The sequence below is a fragment of the Mesocricetus auratus genome, unplaced genomic scaffold, assembly GCF_017639785.1.
Source record: "Mesocricetus auratus isolate SY011 unplaced genomic scaffold, BCM_Maur_2.0 Super-Scaffold_100009, whole genome shotgun sequence".
Lineage (NCBI taxonomy): Eukaryota > Metazoa > Chordata > Mammalia > Rodentia > Cricetidae > Mesocricetus > Mesocricetus auratus.
Window position 1 is genome coordinate 71,974,597 of NW_024429193.1, and position 15,429 is coordinate 71,990,025.

General features: G+C 37.6%; 1 protein-coding gene across 1 annotated transcript in view; it reads right to left on the minus strand.

The window, feature by feature from the left end:
* The window catches only part of Dchs2 (dachsous cadherin-related 2), a 223,668-nt gene that overhangs the window by 66,743 nt on the left and 141,496 nt on the right, over nt 1-15,429 (minus strand). Inside the window, exons 7-10 of the mRNA XM_040752593.1 lie at nt 14,454-14,553; nt 9,086-9,240; nt 7,120-7,963; nt 4,151-4,390 (exon numbers count right to left, since the gene is read on the minus strand). Coding sequence (XP_040608527.1) covers nt 4,151-4,390; nt 7,120-7,963; nt 9,086-9,240; nt 14,454-14,553 — 1,339 coding nt within the window. The remainder of the gene's footprint in view (nt 1-4,150; nt 4,391-7,119; nt 7,964-9,085; nt 9,241-14,453; nt 14,554-15,429) is intronic.

Consider the following 15,429-nt stretch of genomic DNA (forward strand, 5'->3'; position numbering starts at 1 on the left):
CATCATCTCTCACCACCATAGAACTGAGGATAAGAGAGAGAAAACATACTGAATGCAATAGTTTATAGTGTAGAAAGGAGACAGTTGAAAAATACAAGGAAGTTAGAGTTTAAAAGAAAATTTAACAAAGATTCCTTGAGTGAGTAAGATCATGATTGGTCCTTATTCATTTCCCCCTTTCTATAAGTGCATTTATAGCTGGAATCTATATGGAGAGAATCTATATAGGGTGGATCAACAAGATACTAACAAAAGACCAACAGAACAATAGTAAGAGATTAGCCGGAATAGTAACCTAAGCCATTAGTGTGTCACTGTGGCTCCTTGAGCAATGGTCTTAGATTGAGAAACTAAAAGTTCTACCTTCCCACTGGCCTAACTTCCCTCTCAATTCCTCTGCTAGGATGTGATTGAAATGAGTCTCTAGACTCAGGAAGGGGATGAGTAAGACTGCTGGGTGCCTGAATCCTATCTTAATGCACCTCTGAGTTGAGCTGACGCTAAAGCCAGTAAGTGCTGTAGAAAAAGACTCAGAAGTCAGGTTGATGAGCAACCACAACAGAATTCAGATGAGCAATTGATGAGTGTTTTTGTCATTAGATGCCCAGAGAAAAGGCATCTTCATAAAGAGAGTGACATTATACCTGCCTGGCAGGAGAGATGCCATGATCAAGAAATTGGCACTAAAAAGAGTTTCTGCTGCTGAGAGAAATTATTACAAAATGCTATATATTAAGATAGTTTAGTATCTAAGGATGGGGGTGAAGTTCAGTGATAGAGCACTTGCCTAACATGTGCAAAACCCTGGGTTCGTGCCCAGATAATAAAAAAAGATGTTTTAGTATCTTTTTATCCTTTGATTTAACGAGCACACGAAGTCTTCTCTCAGAAGATGAACATAATGACCGTTCTTAGGATGATACTGGTAGTACTCCAAAGGCTGAGGGGTAAGGAATCCCAATTTACCTTCTTCCCTTCATTCTAAAACATCTTTTCTCCCACATTTCACATATCTGATGTAGATGAATAATATGAATAGTGGTCTCAGAATTAGAGTCATTGAAATGCTACGCCTTTTCCTGACTCCAAAAGTGGGTTTTGAAGTATACAGCTGTCCATCAAACACAGAGGAAGTCCTGTCAGGATACAGCTGTCCATCACACACAGAGAAAGTCCTGTCAGGAAACCAGATGTAGCTGATTTAAAATGACACTGGACAGACAGGACATTTGCATGAAATAAAAGCGTACCATCTTACTGACTGATGCACTGTTACGTTAAAGTGTTGTGTTCCACCCCTGCTGAGCAAGTGGTATACCCCTAACTCATGTACCCTGTGAGACGCCTCTTCCTCCAGGAAGCCAGGGGCAGCCACAGTCATCTTTGCACACTAACAATGGAGCTCTTGTTGGGGTACTAAAAGCTGGGAAAATTTTAATACCCCAGTAAAAATTGGGTAGTTGTTTTTTTCTTTTAATACAAGAAAAAATCCTGCTACATTTAGAGTGAGTCACACAATATAAACATTCAAATCCCTTTGGACATTGAATGCCAAACAGCACGGAGTGCTTACATTTCAAAAACCTGCATTCTAGAATGCCAGAACACATATGCTCAGCTCTCTGGTATTAAGTAACACTATAGTATTTTTTTAATATATACTATAAAGTAAACCATTCATAAATTCCATTCCTATGCCAGTTATGTTAAATTCTTAAGTACGTCATTTAATTCTCATGCATAATCCTGTTTCATTGTTTTAACTCACTCAGTGCAAAAAAAGATCTAGAGGAAATACATTCAAGCACACACACACATACAGAGACAGACAGAGAGAGAGAGAGAGAGAGAGAGAGAGAGAGAGAGAGAGAGAGAGAGAGAGAGAGAGAGAGTCACATGTATCTACACCACCTTAACAGATCAGGCTTCATTGAAAACAGCAAATACAGTACTCATAAGAAATTCTCACAACAAAATAAAAGTTTAAATTTAAAAAATTTTGGAAGTGAAGACTTCCAGCAACTCAAACCATCTCCGAGACATGAAAGATTAGATGAGATTTGGGATGATGTTAAATGGTGTTTCGAACCTCCATTAATGTAAAGTCACAAAAATAGTAACTTTCAGTTGCAATTTTGATGACTATAATTCAGTTCAAATATAATCAATGTGAATAACATTAACACTAGGAAGCTTCACAACCAAAAAAAATAGTAATTACTTATGGCACCCGTGTTTTGTTAATAAATGCAAAATTTTGAGAGAAATTCCTTTCTCCCTTTTCAATAGGACCCAGTATAGAAAATGAAATTAACAAAGTGAAGTCGAGGGGAGAAGAGATTGCACGAGTCTAAGTCAGCAGGGGGCTCAACCTATGCAGTCCTGCAGTCCACTTTGTGAAGTGGTCCTGTGCCCCGCCCAGGCTCCCGGGGCTGTTTACAGCAGGGAACCTTGGAAGGGAGCCTTGCTGAGCCAGGGCCACCGAGATACCAGCATACTTGTGCTTGTTCTCTGAGATCACTGTGAAAAGCACAGCTGGTGTATTCCCCCTTGTTCCTATCCCCTTCTAATGCTGAGACCCTTTAACACAATGCTTCATGTTGGGATAACCCCCAACCATAACGTTATTTTCGTTGCTACTTCATAACTGTAATTTCGCTATTGTTATGAATGGTGATATAAACGTCCCTGTTTTCTAATGGCAAAGTCATAGGTTAAGAACCGCTGCCCTAAAAAGCAAACAGTGCTGGAAAAGCTCCAGTCTCTAAGCCGCCCTGAGAACGGCTGTGAGCATGCGCCTTTCTGAGCACAGTGAGGAAAAGTCTTTGATCACACTGCCCCACTCTGGTCAAAGAGGGAAAATTATTCGAGCCCTTGAAAAGTGTCCCTAGCATCTCAAATTCACATTAGACGTCCATCCTTGCACAGTGGTGCATCCTAAGAGAGCAAAGCAGCCGAGTGACCCTATTCCTTTATCGGTTTTGTGGAAACATTTGTAAATGTAAATCTTATAACTGTAAGTTTTAAGGGCTGGCTAATTAAATGCTTTGTTTTAGTCCCGATGGGAAAACTCGGAATGTACTGTTAATAGCAAACACGGAGCTGTCGATTTTTATCATTATTTAGTTTAAAGTAAAAACAGAGTATCACTAAAACTACTGTGCCTAAAACAGAGTATCATGAAAACTACTGTGCCTAAAACACCCAAAAGAGCTCCAGGGATGTTCAAAAGCAAGTCAGAGACACTCATAAATTCCCAGCCACAGTAACTACTCACTTCAGATGTCTGTACTCTGTGTTAATTATAACAGTAGAAACAGGAGTTAACATTGGCCACTCACTGTGCCAGATATTAGTATGAACTCTCTTTTCATATAGTAATGCTTTCGTGCTTACAACACGACTGCATATTAAACACCACAACTGTCCCCATTTTACAGAGAGGATTACAATAGGAACAGAGAGGATTCGTAACTTCTTCATGGTTACACAGCTTAAGTAAGAGATAATTCTAGGATTCAAACCTGGGCAGTCTGATATCAGCTCCATAGCTCTTGGAGCAAGCCTGACTTACACAGAGGAGATGGTGAGCCACTGCACACTCATGCTCGATGCACTTTGAGATAAACGTGACGCCGTTAGCAGACCTCTGTTTGCTGTCTCAGTGAAATCAATAAATGAGATGTCAATTAGGTGCGTACCACTCTAAATAATAATAAAGATTAATACAAAGAGATGCTAGATAAAGAAACACATCATCTATAACTGTTGGTTTCATGTATGTTGCTGAAAATACTTGATATTTGAGACAGGTAGTGTCTTCATTTCCCCATAACTGTTATTTTTTTAATTGATTTGCTATTACTATTTGTGTGTGTGCACATGTTCATGCTTGTCTCATAGCACACATGTGGAGGTCAGAAGAGAACATTCAAGACTCATTTATGTCCTCCCATCATGGGTTCCAGAAACCCAACTCAAGTCACCGGGTTCCCTGGCAAGCGCTTTCCCACTGTGACAGCTCATAGGTTTCACTTTCCTAAAACCATTATTTTATGCCAACTATAACCGTTGTGTGTGTGTGTGTGTGTGTGTGTGCGTGTGTGTTTTAATCGTGCCCATTACCTAGTTTCTATAGTTTGCAGATTACCTGAATCAGAGTCCTCAGCTTCAACCCTTGTAACAAACACCCCAGGACTTTGGTTTTCTCTAACTGAAGCTTTGTATGTGAGTTGCTTAAACACTGGTGATTCGTCATTGACATCAAGGACAGTGACTGTCAGGGTCTGCGATGAAGAAAGTGCTGGTGTGCCACCATCATGGGCCATGAGGGTCAAGATGTGCTGGGTTTTCACTTCATAATCCAGAAGACAAGCTGTCCTCAGAAAGCCTGCTTTGGGAGAGAAGACATGGCATGCTATGGGTGTTGCTAGTTTTAGGACCATTTACTCTACCTTGGCTTATGTTACAATATAAGACTAAACACTCAGCTTCCATTGCTAAGGAATGAATCATTAAAAAAGAGAATGAAATTTATTGAACCTACTTTAAAATCATAAATTTTCTACTAACACTCTTGGTCAGAAATGTCAATTTAAGTTATAATGACAAATGACAATTTTAAAAATATTATCTAAGTTATTAGTCTACCCAAAATTTCCCTCACTTTTAAACATATTTATGATAGTAATGACACATATTCTGTGACACATGACACACTTCAATGTAACCACATTATAAAAAAGTGCATATGGCTCTGGTGTTCAAGACATTGGTTCCTGTTAAAGAATTATCTTCTTGCTCGTAGTCAGCCATCATTTGTTTTAAGAAAAATAAAGGACACAGATATTGAAATTCAGACAGTAAACTTCACAAATAAGCCACCTCCCTATACCACTGCACTGAGTCACATAACCTGTGCATTTACAGTATTTTACATAGATAACCATTGTAGAATAATAACTGAGGTATGTTTCTTTTATGGCTAACTGCTTCCCTAAAAATTTTCATCAAATAATTAAATATTGAATCAGATGTTTGAAATAGTTTTTCCAATCATTACCCATCATTATATATATTGGAGACAAAGGAAAACTCACTATGTTTTACTTTCTATTAGAAATACGATTCTTGTGAGAAGAAAGAAAAAACCTCCCATCTCACATGGATTCATTCTGCAATTATCATTTTATGCCTTTGAAAAATACCTAGAAAGACATATTCATTGTAATAGCTCAAGATTCATGATGTTGGCCTTACTAAGACACAATTCAAGTTTATTCTTCCTCTTTAATAGTCTGAAACAGACCTTTCTGAAGCATCTTGGAAAGCATTTAAAGTACCATTAAATCAGCTCTAAGGAGAGGCACAGCTCTTGCAGAAATCATCAGCCTGTGTCTGGAGAGTCTCCTATCAGCTGGGCACTTTGGTGGTGCTCAGGCAAGCCTCAGAAGGGAACCATATGTCAGGATTTGAGAAATTTTCTGATAAAATTTCCCAACAGAAGAGAAACAACTATGCTCACAACCTCCAAATCTTCACATTCGCTTTAATTCCAAATAATGTTCTTTACAGCTGGCCAAACAGTTTACATCTGAGCCTTTCTTCCTAAGGTTCATGTTGAAACCACTGCTTTATAGACAATTGGATAGTACTCCATAAGTTTTATAATTGTCCTGAAAATCATGTAAAGGAAAGTCCATTTCCAAATCAATAGGGCTGATACTTTGCATATATTCTTTTTAATCATATCACATAAAAAATAGTGGATGCCACTTGACAACATGATAACAGGAAGACCAATGAAAGGGCAGTGAGTGACATTTGTGCAGAGTGAATGACATTGAGTGAATGCTAATGTAAATAGTAAAATGCTACAACTGCTGTGAAAAACAACATCCCTAATGAGCAAAGAATTCAAACATTAAAACCTGTAAGCTATTTCCAGTTACTACCAGTGCTGGTTTATATGATCTAAAGGCCAATTTCCACACCAAAGTCTTTGCATAATGATGCTTATTTGCCATATAGCCACCTTGTTTTATTTCTAGTAGTATTCCTACTTCAAGCACTCATGATGGTGGTTATTGCATCCTCAGCCCACAAGTTACAGCTAGCTATGAAGCACAGTTAATATCAACAAACAGTTCAATAAACTTAGCTCTCTGAACACAATATCTGTGATATATATATATATATGTCAGTGTGTGTGAGCATTCATGCATGTGTGTTACATCTCTCCAGGAAAACTCTGTCACACAACAACTACGGGCATTGTTCTATTATAGAAATATAAATAATAAAAGAAGGGTAGGGATGCAGAGACATGGAAACCCTTGCCCACTGTTGGTTTTAATGCAGAACATTTCAAGTGGAAAACAGTATGGCAATTCCTCAAAAATATTTTTAAGTTAGCATAAGATCTCATCCTTCTGAAGCAGCTATAACAATACTACTTCTGGATATTTGTGCAAAAGGATCGCAGTCAGGGTCAACAAGAAGTAGTGACAACGTCAAGTTTACTTCTGTACTGTTCATAATAGTCAAAGTTAAAAAAATGACTCAGAGGTCTATCAGCAGATAGAAAATATGATACATGCATGCAATAGTCCTTAAAAATTACAAGAGAATTCTGTTATATGTGATGGCATGTGTAGACTTGGAAAATAATGTCCTGACTGAAATAAGCTAGTCATACAAAAACAAACACTGCATGATTCTATTTTCTATTTATCTAAGCTTTCCAAAATAATTAAATTTATAGAACTACCAAGAGGAGTTGTGCTTGTCATAGAAGAGGAAATGAGAAAAAACGGTTTAGATTAAGTAAAAAGAGTGACCTTTGAGTTCAATTGTGTAGCACTGAGTCCATAGTCAAGAATATGTATTCTTTGAATAAAAGTGTTAGGAATGTTGTGCTCATGTTAAATTTATTTCTGCAAATTTGGGCATAGTAGTATATATCTGCAATCTTAGTGCTTGAGAAGCAGATCAGGAGTTTAAAGTCATACTCAACTAAACAGTGGCTTTGAAGTCACCCTGGAATGTATGAAAACAAACATAAAAATATTTAGTAAAATAAAATAAGATGATTTAGTAGTGGCACCCAGAGTACTGTACCTGATGACCCGTCTAACATGAAGAGCATGTCCTCATTTCCTGAGAGGATGCTGTATGTTACTTTTCCATTCATGTCTGCATCTGGATCCTGGGCACTTACACGGTGCACCAGGGAGCCCACTTCAGCATCCTCTCTGACAGAGGTGATGGAATGAGACACAAAGGTGGGGCTGTGGTCATTCACATCCAAAACCATCACTTCTGCTACCAGTGACCGCCATCGCCGGTCTGTCACATTCACAGCCTGATCAGATGCAGTGATGGTCAGTATAAAAGACGGAGCATCTTCTCTGTCCAGGGGAGATGCCGTGACCAGTGTGCCAGAGGAGGGGTGGATGAGAAATGGGTTCGTTCCAACATGGCTGCATTCTGCAAAGTATTGTATCCTACTGTTCAGAAAACTGCCGTCACCATCTTTGGCATTGAAGATGTACACCAAAGTCCCTACGGGGACATTCTCCTCCACACTTATCACAATGAACTCATCCTGGAAGGATGGGGAATGGTCATTCTGATCTTCCACATCAACACTAAGGAAGACCGTGCTGTTCCACAGAGGGCTTTGGCTATGGTCTTTAGAAATCACCCTAATAAGATAGTGAGATGTAATTTCATAGTCAAGTTCCTTGGAGAGGAACAAGTCTCCTGTAGAGCTATCAATTTCAAAGTGGTCATCCTTGTCCTCTGCAACAATACTAAAGTGTAACTTCTCACTATGGTACTGTTGAAAGGGGTCGGGAGACTTCATCAGGCTCATGATTTTTGCAGTCTTCGTGTTTTCTGGGATCACTAAATGTCTGATATTCTGAGACATAAAAGCCATCCCTTTGGAGAGTGGTATAACCTAAAATAAGAGCAAAAATTCTGTTGATACAGAGTACTTTGAAATTAGCTTCAGGTATCACTGCTAAAAGGTAAGTTTAAGCATCAGTATATATTATGACACTATATTGGAAGCAGATTTCTATTCGTTTATATGTGTGTTAATTGATGAGAAAACACCTTTTAATAGAATTCTAATGTACCAAAAGACTGAAATTTGTTCTATATATAAAAGAAGAATATAGTTTCCCACTTTTTAACTTGCTGAAATACATGAAAGACTGTTTTGTAAGGCAGTACCATGGTTCTTCTGGAACATACTTGGTAATTCTCTAAAGTGAATGTTGGACATCTAATTCTCCAAATTACCCCAAATCCTTGAGATGAGTTAGCAACAATGACCTTTGGGCACTGAAATATCAAGTGTCTTTGTTGAAACAAAAACACTAAAAGTTTGACCACATCAATTTTTCTCCTAAATCACAATTTAATTTTGAAAGACATAATCTGAAAACAGTATTCTTGGAGAAATAAACTCTGCTATTGTATACACACAAGCCTATATTATATTTATATACTGTACTGACATTACTCACTATGTGGTCAACAAGAAGTCTAGCTATGAACAATCACCCTCATTTTGACTGACTGTAGGTAATTTTCTCCTCCTACAAAGATGTCCCCTGACTCGGTTTTATTGTTGTTGCTGTTACTGTTATTTGATTAATGCAAAGCTTTGTCATATGGATTTCAAGTAATTGTTAGAAGCTTTGAATTTTTCAAAACACCATGTGGTTTATCCTGTGGCCATTTGTTTACATACAAGGACCTCCCACAAACCTACCAACTCATTGTACACAGAAGTAAGAGAAAAGTCACATCACATCACATCACATCACATCACACCCAAAGCTACACAAGTGTCTATGTAGTGAAGGAGAGCTTGTCAAGAACTGCATATAACTAGTTCAAAAGTTATTTCTACTTAATTTTTTCTCAAACAAAAACAAGAAGGTAAGCATTGCATGTAATATACTCTTGAAATAGGATCTACACACTGGGAATGTTTTCATACTGTCTACTTGTTTAAAAATCAAGTGATACTCTCAGAATATTCTTCCACATTTTATGTTGATACCATTACCTGAATATTAATAATTGCCTGTCCTTGAAGAGGGGGCACTCCCTGGTCACTGGCAATGACTGTCATCCTATAGGAAGGTCTATAGTCATGGGAAAGTATCACAGTTGTTCTTATTTCACCATTGTTGGCATCAATCTTAAAGTGAGCAGGATAATCTATACACAAAAATGGAGAAACTAAATTAACTTATAGAGCAGAAGATAGGATCAATTCAGTTAATGTGGTCATATTTCAGAACATATATTTACTTTAAATTTCTTGAGAGCTTGAGGAGCTACAGAATATTAATTTGGTCTTAATTCCTTGAGGGTGTGAGGAGCAGTTTACCCCGTTTAAATCCTTTATAGTGTACTGTTACATATTTGTATCAAAAACAGCACTCAACATCACTCTAATCTCTCTGGCTTTCACATTTATATACACAGCTAATAGGAGTTTAATTTTTACATGACACTAAAATATAGACAAGATATTCTTAAGTTTAAGCACATAAAAATGAAAAAGTAGATCACTAGGCATGGTGATGCATGAGCCTATAGTCCAGTAGAAAGATCTTGCCCGGCCATCCTGAGTAATGTAGTGAGACCATTTACAGAATTCTGCCATCCATAGATGTTAACATTTGTTAACATTGGATCAGTAATGGCCTGTATCTGGTTTCTACCTCCCCAATGTACAGCTCAAGTCTTCCCTAGATCTTTTCTCTTTTCCTTAAATAGTTATACTTTCTTGAAGTTCTTCGAATCAGGAGGTAGATCTGGAGAACTGATCCAATTTGGGTAGAATTTTTTGGAGAGTACATCACAATACCGTATTTCCCTTCAGAATTACATGCCCAGTTACTCTTTGGTCTTGATGTTGGCTCACCTGCCTCAAACCCCAGATCTGTGGGTTCATTAATTATTCCAAAACATAGGTAGCTCCCCTTTCTCTTCATTTATTAACAGGAATATTTCAATAAAAAAGAAATTTCTTTCCAATTCCTGCGTGTGTGTGTGTGTGTGTGTGTGTGTGTGTGTGTGTGTGTGTGTGTTGGTACCTGCAGAGCACAGAAGAGAGAGGGCATTGGATCCCCTTGAACTAGAGTTAGAAGCATTTGTGAGCCACTTGGTGTGGGAGCTGAGAATTGAACTTGGGTCCTCTGGAATAGCAATGAGAACCTGAAACCACTGAGCTTTCTCTCTAGCTCCCAACTACTGCTTGCAACCTATAGGAAGAGCTCAGTGTAGGAAAGGGGTTCAGTGTATCACTATTATCATCTTTACTGATACTCAAATAGGTCCATCACTGAACAGTAGGATCCTTTCCGAATTTGTCCTAGGGTGTTTGGAAAGAGTCCCAGTGCACTGTAGCACTTTTCTTGTAGAACTACTAAGATCTGAAATCTGTCATTTCTCCATGTATTTCTGGATCCCTTTAGTAGAAAATAGTTTGTTGAGACCATATTCGGTATGGGAGGGAGTTCTCACTCTTTCTGGTTTACTCATGATTTCTAGGCCCTTATGGTAGGCAGAGTAGACAGACAGACACACCAAAATATATCAGAAGTCCATTTTAATGCAGGTAATTTAAATTCATTCCACAGTGTACTTAGCTAAATCATAGACTATAATTTTCAATCAAATCTGAATACCTCAAGCATCGTGAAAGCCCCACACAAAGCTGAGCATACAAAGTCATTCTCTGCTCTCACAGTTGTTGAGCCAGCTCTGTCCAGTTACTCTTTACGTGCTTTAAGGGATATAAATAGAAGAGAACCCTGCCTTTGAAAATTTAGAGTATGAAGCCAGCATCTATGAAACACTTATTAGTTGTGATGTCTGTTTTCATCCACTCATTTCTGTCTCTTATAAGAATCCCGTGGAATACTCTCATGAATGATAAAAAAAATCTTGCTGCTATTATAATATTGTTATCTTATTACATTATTATGTTATAATTATAGCTGCCTCTATTTAGTAATTAGAGATGGCAAAACCAGACAATGAACATCATTGCATATTTAGATTGCTATACTCCAAGTATCATCTTGGAAGCTAATTTAACATAACATCTCAGGGGACCAAAGAGTTAGCTCAGCACTTGCTGCCCAAGCTTAGCAACCTGTGTTCAAGTCGTCCTGGAACCAGGTAAATGTGAGAGGAAAGAACCAGCTGCCCATAACAGTAACATCTCAGGCACTCAGAGATATATGCTGAACATCAATGTGTCATCTTTTACATGGAATAATTTCATTGTTTTTCAATGCTTTATCAATGGCAGTCTAAATAAACAAAAACATAAACAATAAAAAACAAACAGTAGGTCCGTGTATGCTTCCAGATCTTCTGTTGCATCTGTCTTGTGAAAAGTTCCCTTCCTAGATAATATGGGTTCTCTATTCTTTAGTCCATGGACCATCAACATGTGAAGTGTGACTTTTCTGGCTTTCAGGTAAAGATCCTATGCTGGGATCAAAGCTCAGTGTGTGTGTGTGTGTGTGTGTGTGTGTGTGTGTGTGCGCACGCAGGCACAGGTGTGTATGCAAGCATGTGTATGTATGAATGTGTGTATGTGAGTTGTGTGTGACCATGTATATGTGTGTCAGTGTCTATGAATGTTCATGTGTGAATATATATATATATATGAGCATGAATGCACGTGTATTTGTGTGTCAATATGTAGTTAAATGTATGTCTGTGAATGTGTGTGTGCATGTGTGAGTGTTTGTGCATGTGTGTGTGCAGGTGTGTGTGCAGGTGTACGTGCATGCATGTGTGTAGGAGAGTTGTGACTATGTATATGTGTGTGAGTGTCTATGAATGTTCATGTGTGAATATATATATATATGAGCATGAATGCACGTGTATTTGTGTGTCAATATGTAGTTAAATGTATGTCTGTGAATGTGTGTGTGCATGTGTGAGTGTTTGTGCATGTGTGTGTGCAGGGGTGTGTGCAGGTGTACGTGCATGCATGTGTGTAGGAGAGTTGTGACTATGTATATGTGTGTGTCTATGAATGTTCATGTGTGAATGTGTGATTATATATATGAGCATGAATGCATGTGTATTTGTGTGTCAATATGCAGATAAATGTATGTATGTGAATGTGTGTGTGCATGTGTGCGTGTTTGTGTGCATATGTGTGTGACTGAGAGTGTGTGGCTGAGTGTGTATGTGGTGTGTGTGTGTGCGTGTGTGTGCTTGTGTGTGTGTGTGAGTGTGTCTGTGGTGGAGAAAGAGTTTGTGTGTGTGCTTCTTCACCTTCATTGTTTATTGTAGGTATTTTATGTTCTTTGAGTACACTCAAAATTGAAGAGGAAAATGATGCAGAGACCTCACAGATCTAAATAACCTAAGGACCACAGGAAGATATTCTGCTAGAACAAGAAAGCTGGGCAATGTCTACATGTAAAGAAATCAGGGCGCCCCCTTGTGGGAAACAAGGAAAGGAGAACTTTCTTCTTGACTAAGCTTGCGATAAGGAACCACTCACAACGTCCCTGTCCCCAGTGGAAATGGCCATGAACCATAGGCACTAAAGTAGAATTTTTATCTTCTGAGAGTTGCATTCTTCAAATAAATTTCAAGATTTGTTCGGTTGGTGTATATAAAGTTGTAGATAGTTCATTTTAATGGCAGCATCTTACTCTGAGATAATACTGTTTGAGTATGTGAAACAAAGCTCCCTTCTCATTCGGTGACTCATGAGCTGTTCCAGGACGTCAAACGGAAGAGCTACTTCTGGGACTTAGCACAAGAACCCTGCAAGTTTATCACACAGTGTGCCTCCGTTCTTCAAAGTCGCTATACTCCGGGGACATGTTTTAAACTGCCCGCGTCATTCTGACTACAAATTGCTCATTAATATCTTTGCTCGGTTTTTAAATTATTTGTCCTGTTCTTTCTGATCTTTTGGGATTCTTATTAAGGCTGAATGCAATTCTGTGTCATTATAAGGATTGTAATTATTTTCTCCCAATCTATGATCTGAGACTTATAACAGAGTAAACAGTGACATATGTCATGAAGTTCTGAATGTTAATGTAATTTCACTCACCTACTTCTTTAAATTTTTTTCTTGTTTAAAAGTGATTTTTTTTACCCTCAATGTCAAGTAATCAACTTCTTACATTTTCTTCTGTGAGAATTAAGATTTTGACATTTAAATATGACGTGTTTTGTATAGTACGAAGTAGACATGTAATTTTATTTTTTCATCTGTGTGACAAAGTAGGTCTGTATCATGTATTGATGATCCATTTGCTTTCTGCATATTGTGTGTCAAATCTTCATGTATTTAGATGAAGTATCTTGTCCACTGGTCTATTTTTAATGCATCAGTATTATGGTGTCTTCCTTTTAAAAACTTGGTAAATTAAAGTCTTCTAATGGCACATTTTCCATTAGTCTATTTGACATGGTTTTAAATTCATTTGTTGAGCTCTTCTATTATGACTTTAGAACCAATTTGTCATATTCCACCAAACGCTGGCTGACATTTCAATTGAAGATATTCTAAGCCAATAAATAAACATGTAAACACCTTTCTCTTTCCTAGCACGAGCAGTACACATACAGCTCTCTACTTCATTTGTCTTTCATGTGCAATATTAATGAGACCCTTCAAACAGTATCACTGAAATGCTAGTATCATGTGGTAACATACTCCCTTAGGGTAAGCAGGCATGTTAATTCCAGCATCTATTCTTATATCTCTTGTGTTTTCCATGAAGAGAATCTAATCTGCTTCAGGCAAGGACAAGATTGTCTCTAGATTTCCCATGTTGGTGTCAAACAAGATAAATGCCTTTTGAGATGGTCTCACACACAATGTCAAATAAAGCTAATTACTTGAATTAGAAGACTGTATATTTTAAGAGAAAGCTTGAAAGTAAGTCTAGGTTAACAAAGTCACCATAGAGTCTTCTACATATTTGGTATGATTTGTGGTGTGATATAGGTAGACATGATTTATTCTCATCTCATGAGTAGTCTTCATAGATATTCACAGGTGCCCCAACACGTCACACATTAATTATCTCTTCTTATCTACTAACTTCTACTTTCCTTGACATGAAAGCTGACTTGGGCCTTAGATTCTCAACAAGTCATCCATTTAAGATGGATTTTTTTCTATTTAGGGCATAGGGAATCAGCTAGTGGTTTCCACAAAACTTTCAGTATTCACTTTTGTGTTCTTAAATATGGAATGATTATTACAGATAGCAAATGAATTTGGTTTGCAATTTGGTTTTATATTGTAAGTTATCTAGGGAGTATTGAGGGATCAAGGAGATAGTGTCTTTCCCAAAGGAAATAAACAAGGGGTACGTGACAGAGGGAATTTTAAAAGCTCTTAATCCTCTATGAATATCGACTTTTACCTGGAGAGATGGAGTATGTAAGTTCTGCACTGAGTCCTTCATCGAGATCCTTTGCAAAGATGGTTGTGACCAGCGTGTTGACTGGCTGACCTTCCAAAGCCTGTCACAGAGACAAATAGTTTACAGATGAGTCAATGGAGTCTTATAGGATGCATTAGTGAACCTTCAAATGAAAGAACACAGTATATCAAGCATCTACTAACAATTCTACAATCTCCATGCCACTCAAATGTCTACCACCAGAGAGCTACATGGGTAGAACTTTATGGAAAGAGTCGACCTTATCTGTTTAAGTTTTCACTCAGTTTGAAGAAGTTATCTGGAACATTTGAGCCAAAGTTGCAAATAAATTAAATACAATGATGTAAAATTTAACTTTTCTATTTATAAAAGCTCTTAAAAAATTCAGTGTTCTCTCAGCAATTTCTTGGGTTATTGTTTAGACTGCTTGCTACGATCCAAAAATGCTTAACATAAATATCTGCCTTTATATCAGAAAACATATCTCACTCTGAGTAGGAATTTTCCTGGAGTGATTAATGGGTGGAGCTTAATAATACCCAATAAAACACAAGGTATTTTAGTGATGTAATAAAATAACTCAAAATTGTTCCCTTTCTCAAAATTGTTCTCCAGCCCTGGTTTTGGAAGATCGGTTTAAATTTCCTAACTTCCTCAACACCCTTTTGAGTTGTTCACTACCCATATTTGATGAGAGTTTAAATAGTCAATTCAATTGTTTGGAGATCAGTAGTTGCTAAGGCTTTTATACATATGGCCCACATTTAACATATATTCTCTTATGAAGTACATAGAAATAATGTGCTGATGTATTATAGAAATAATCAACATACAAAATATGGAAATGAAAAGACAGGTCATATGTGCATGATTACAAGTTTGGTGTGTGCTTACAAAACCCAACTTTTACTGCCTTTGATGGATACTCACTTATGTCATACCTACACACTGATCC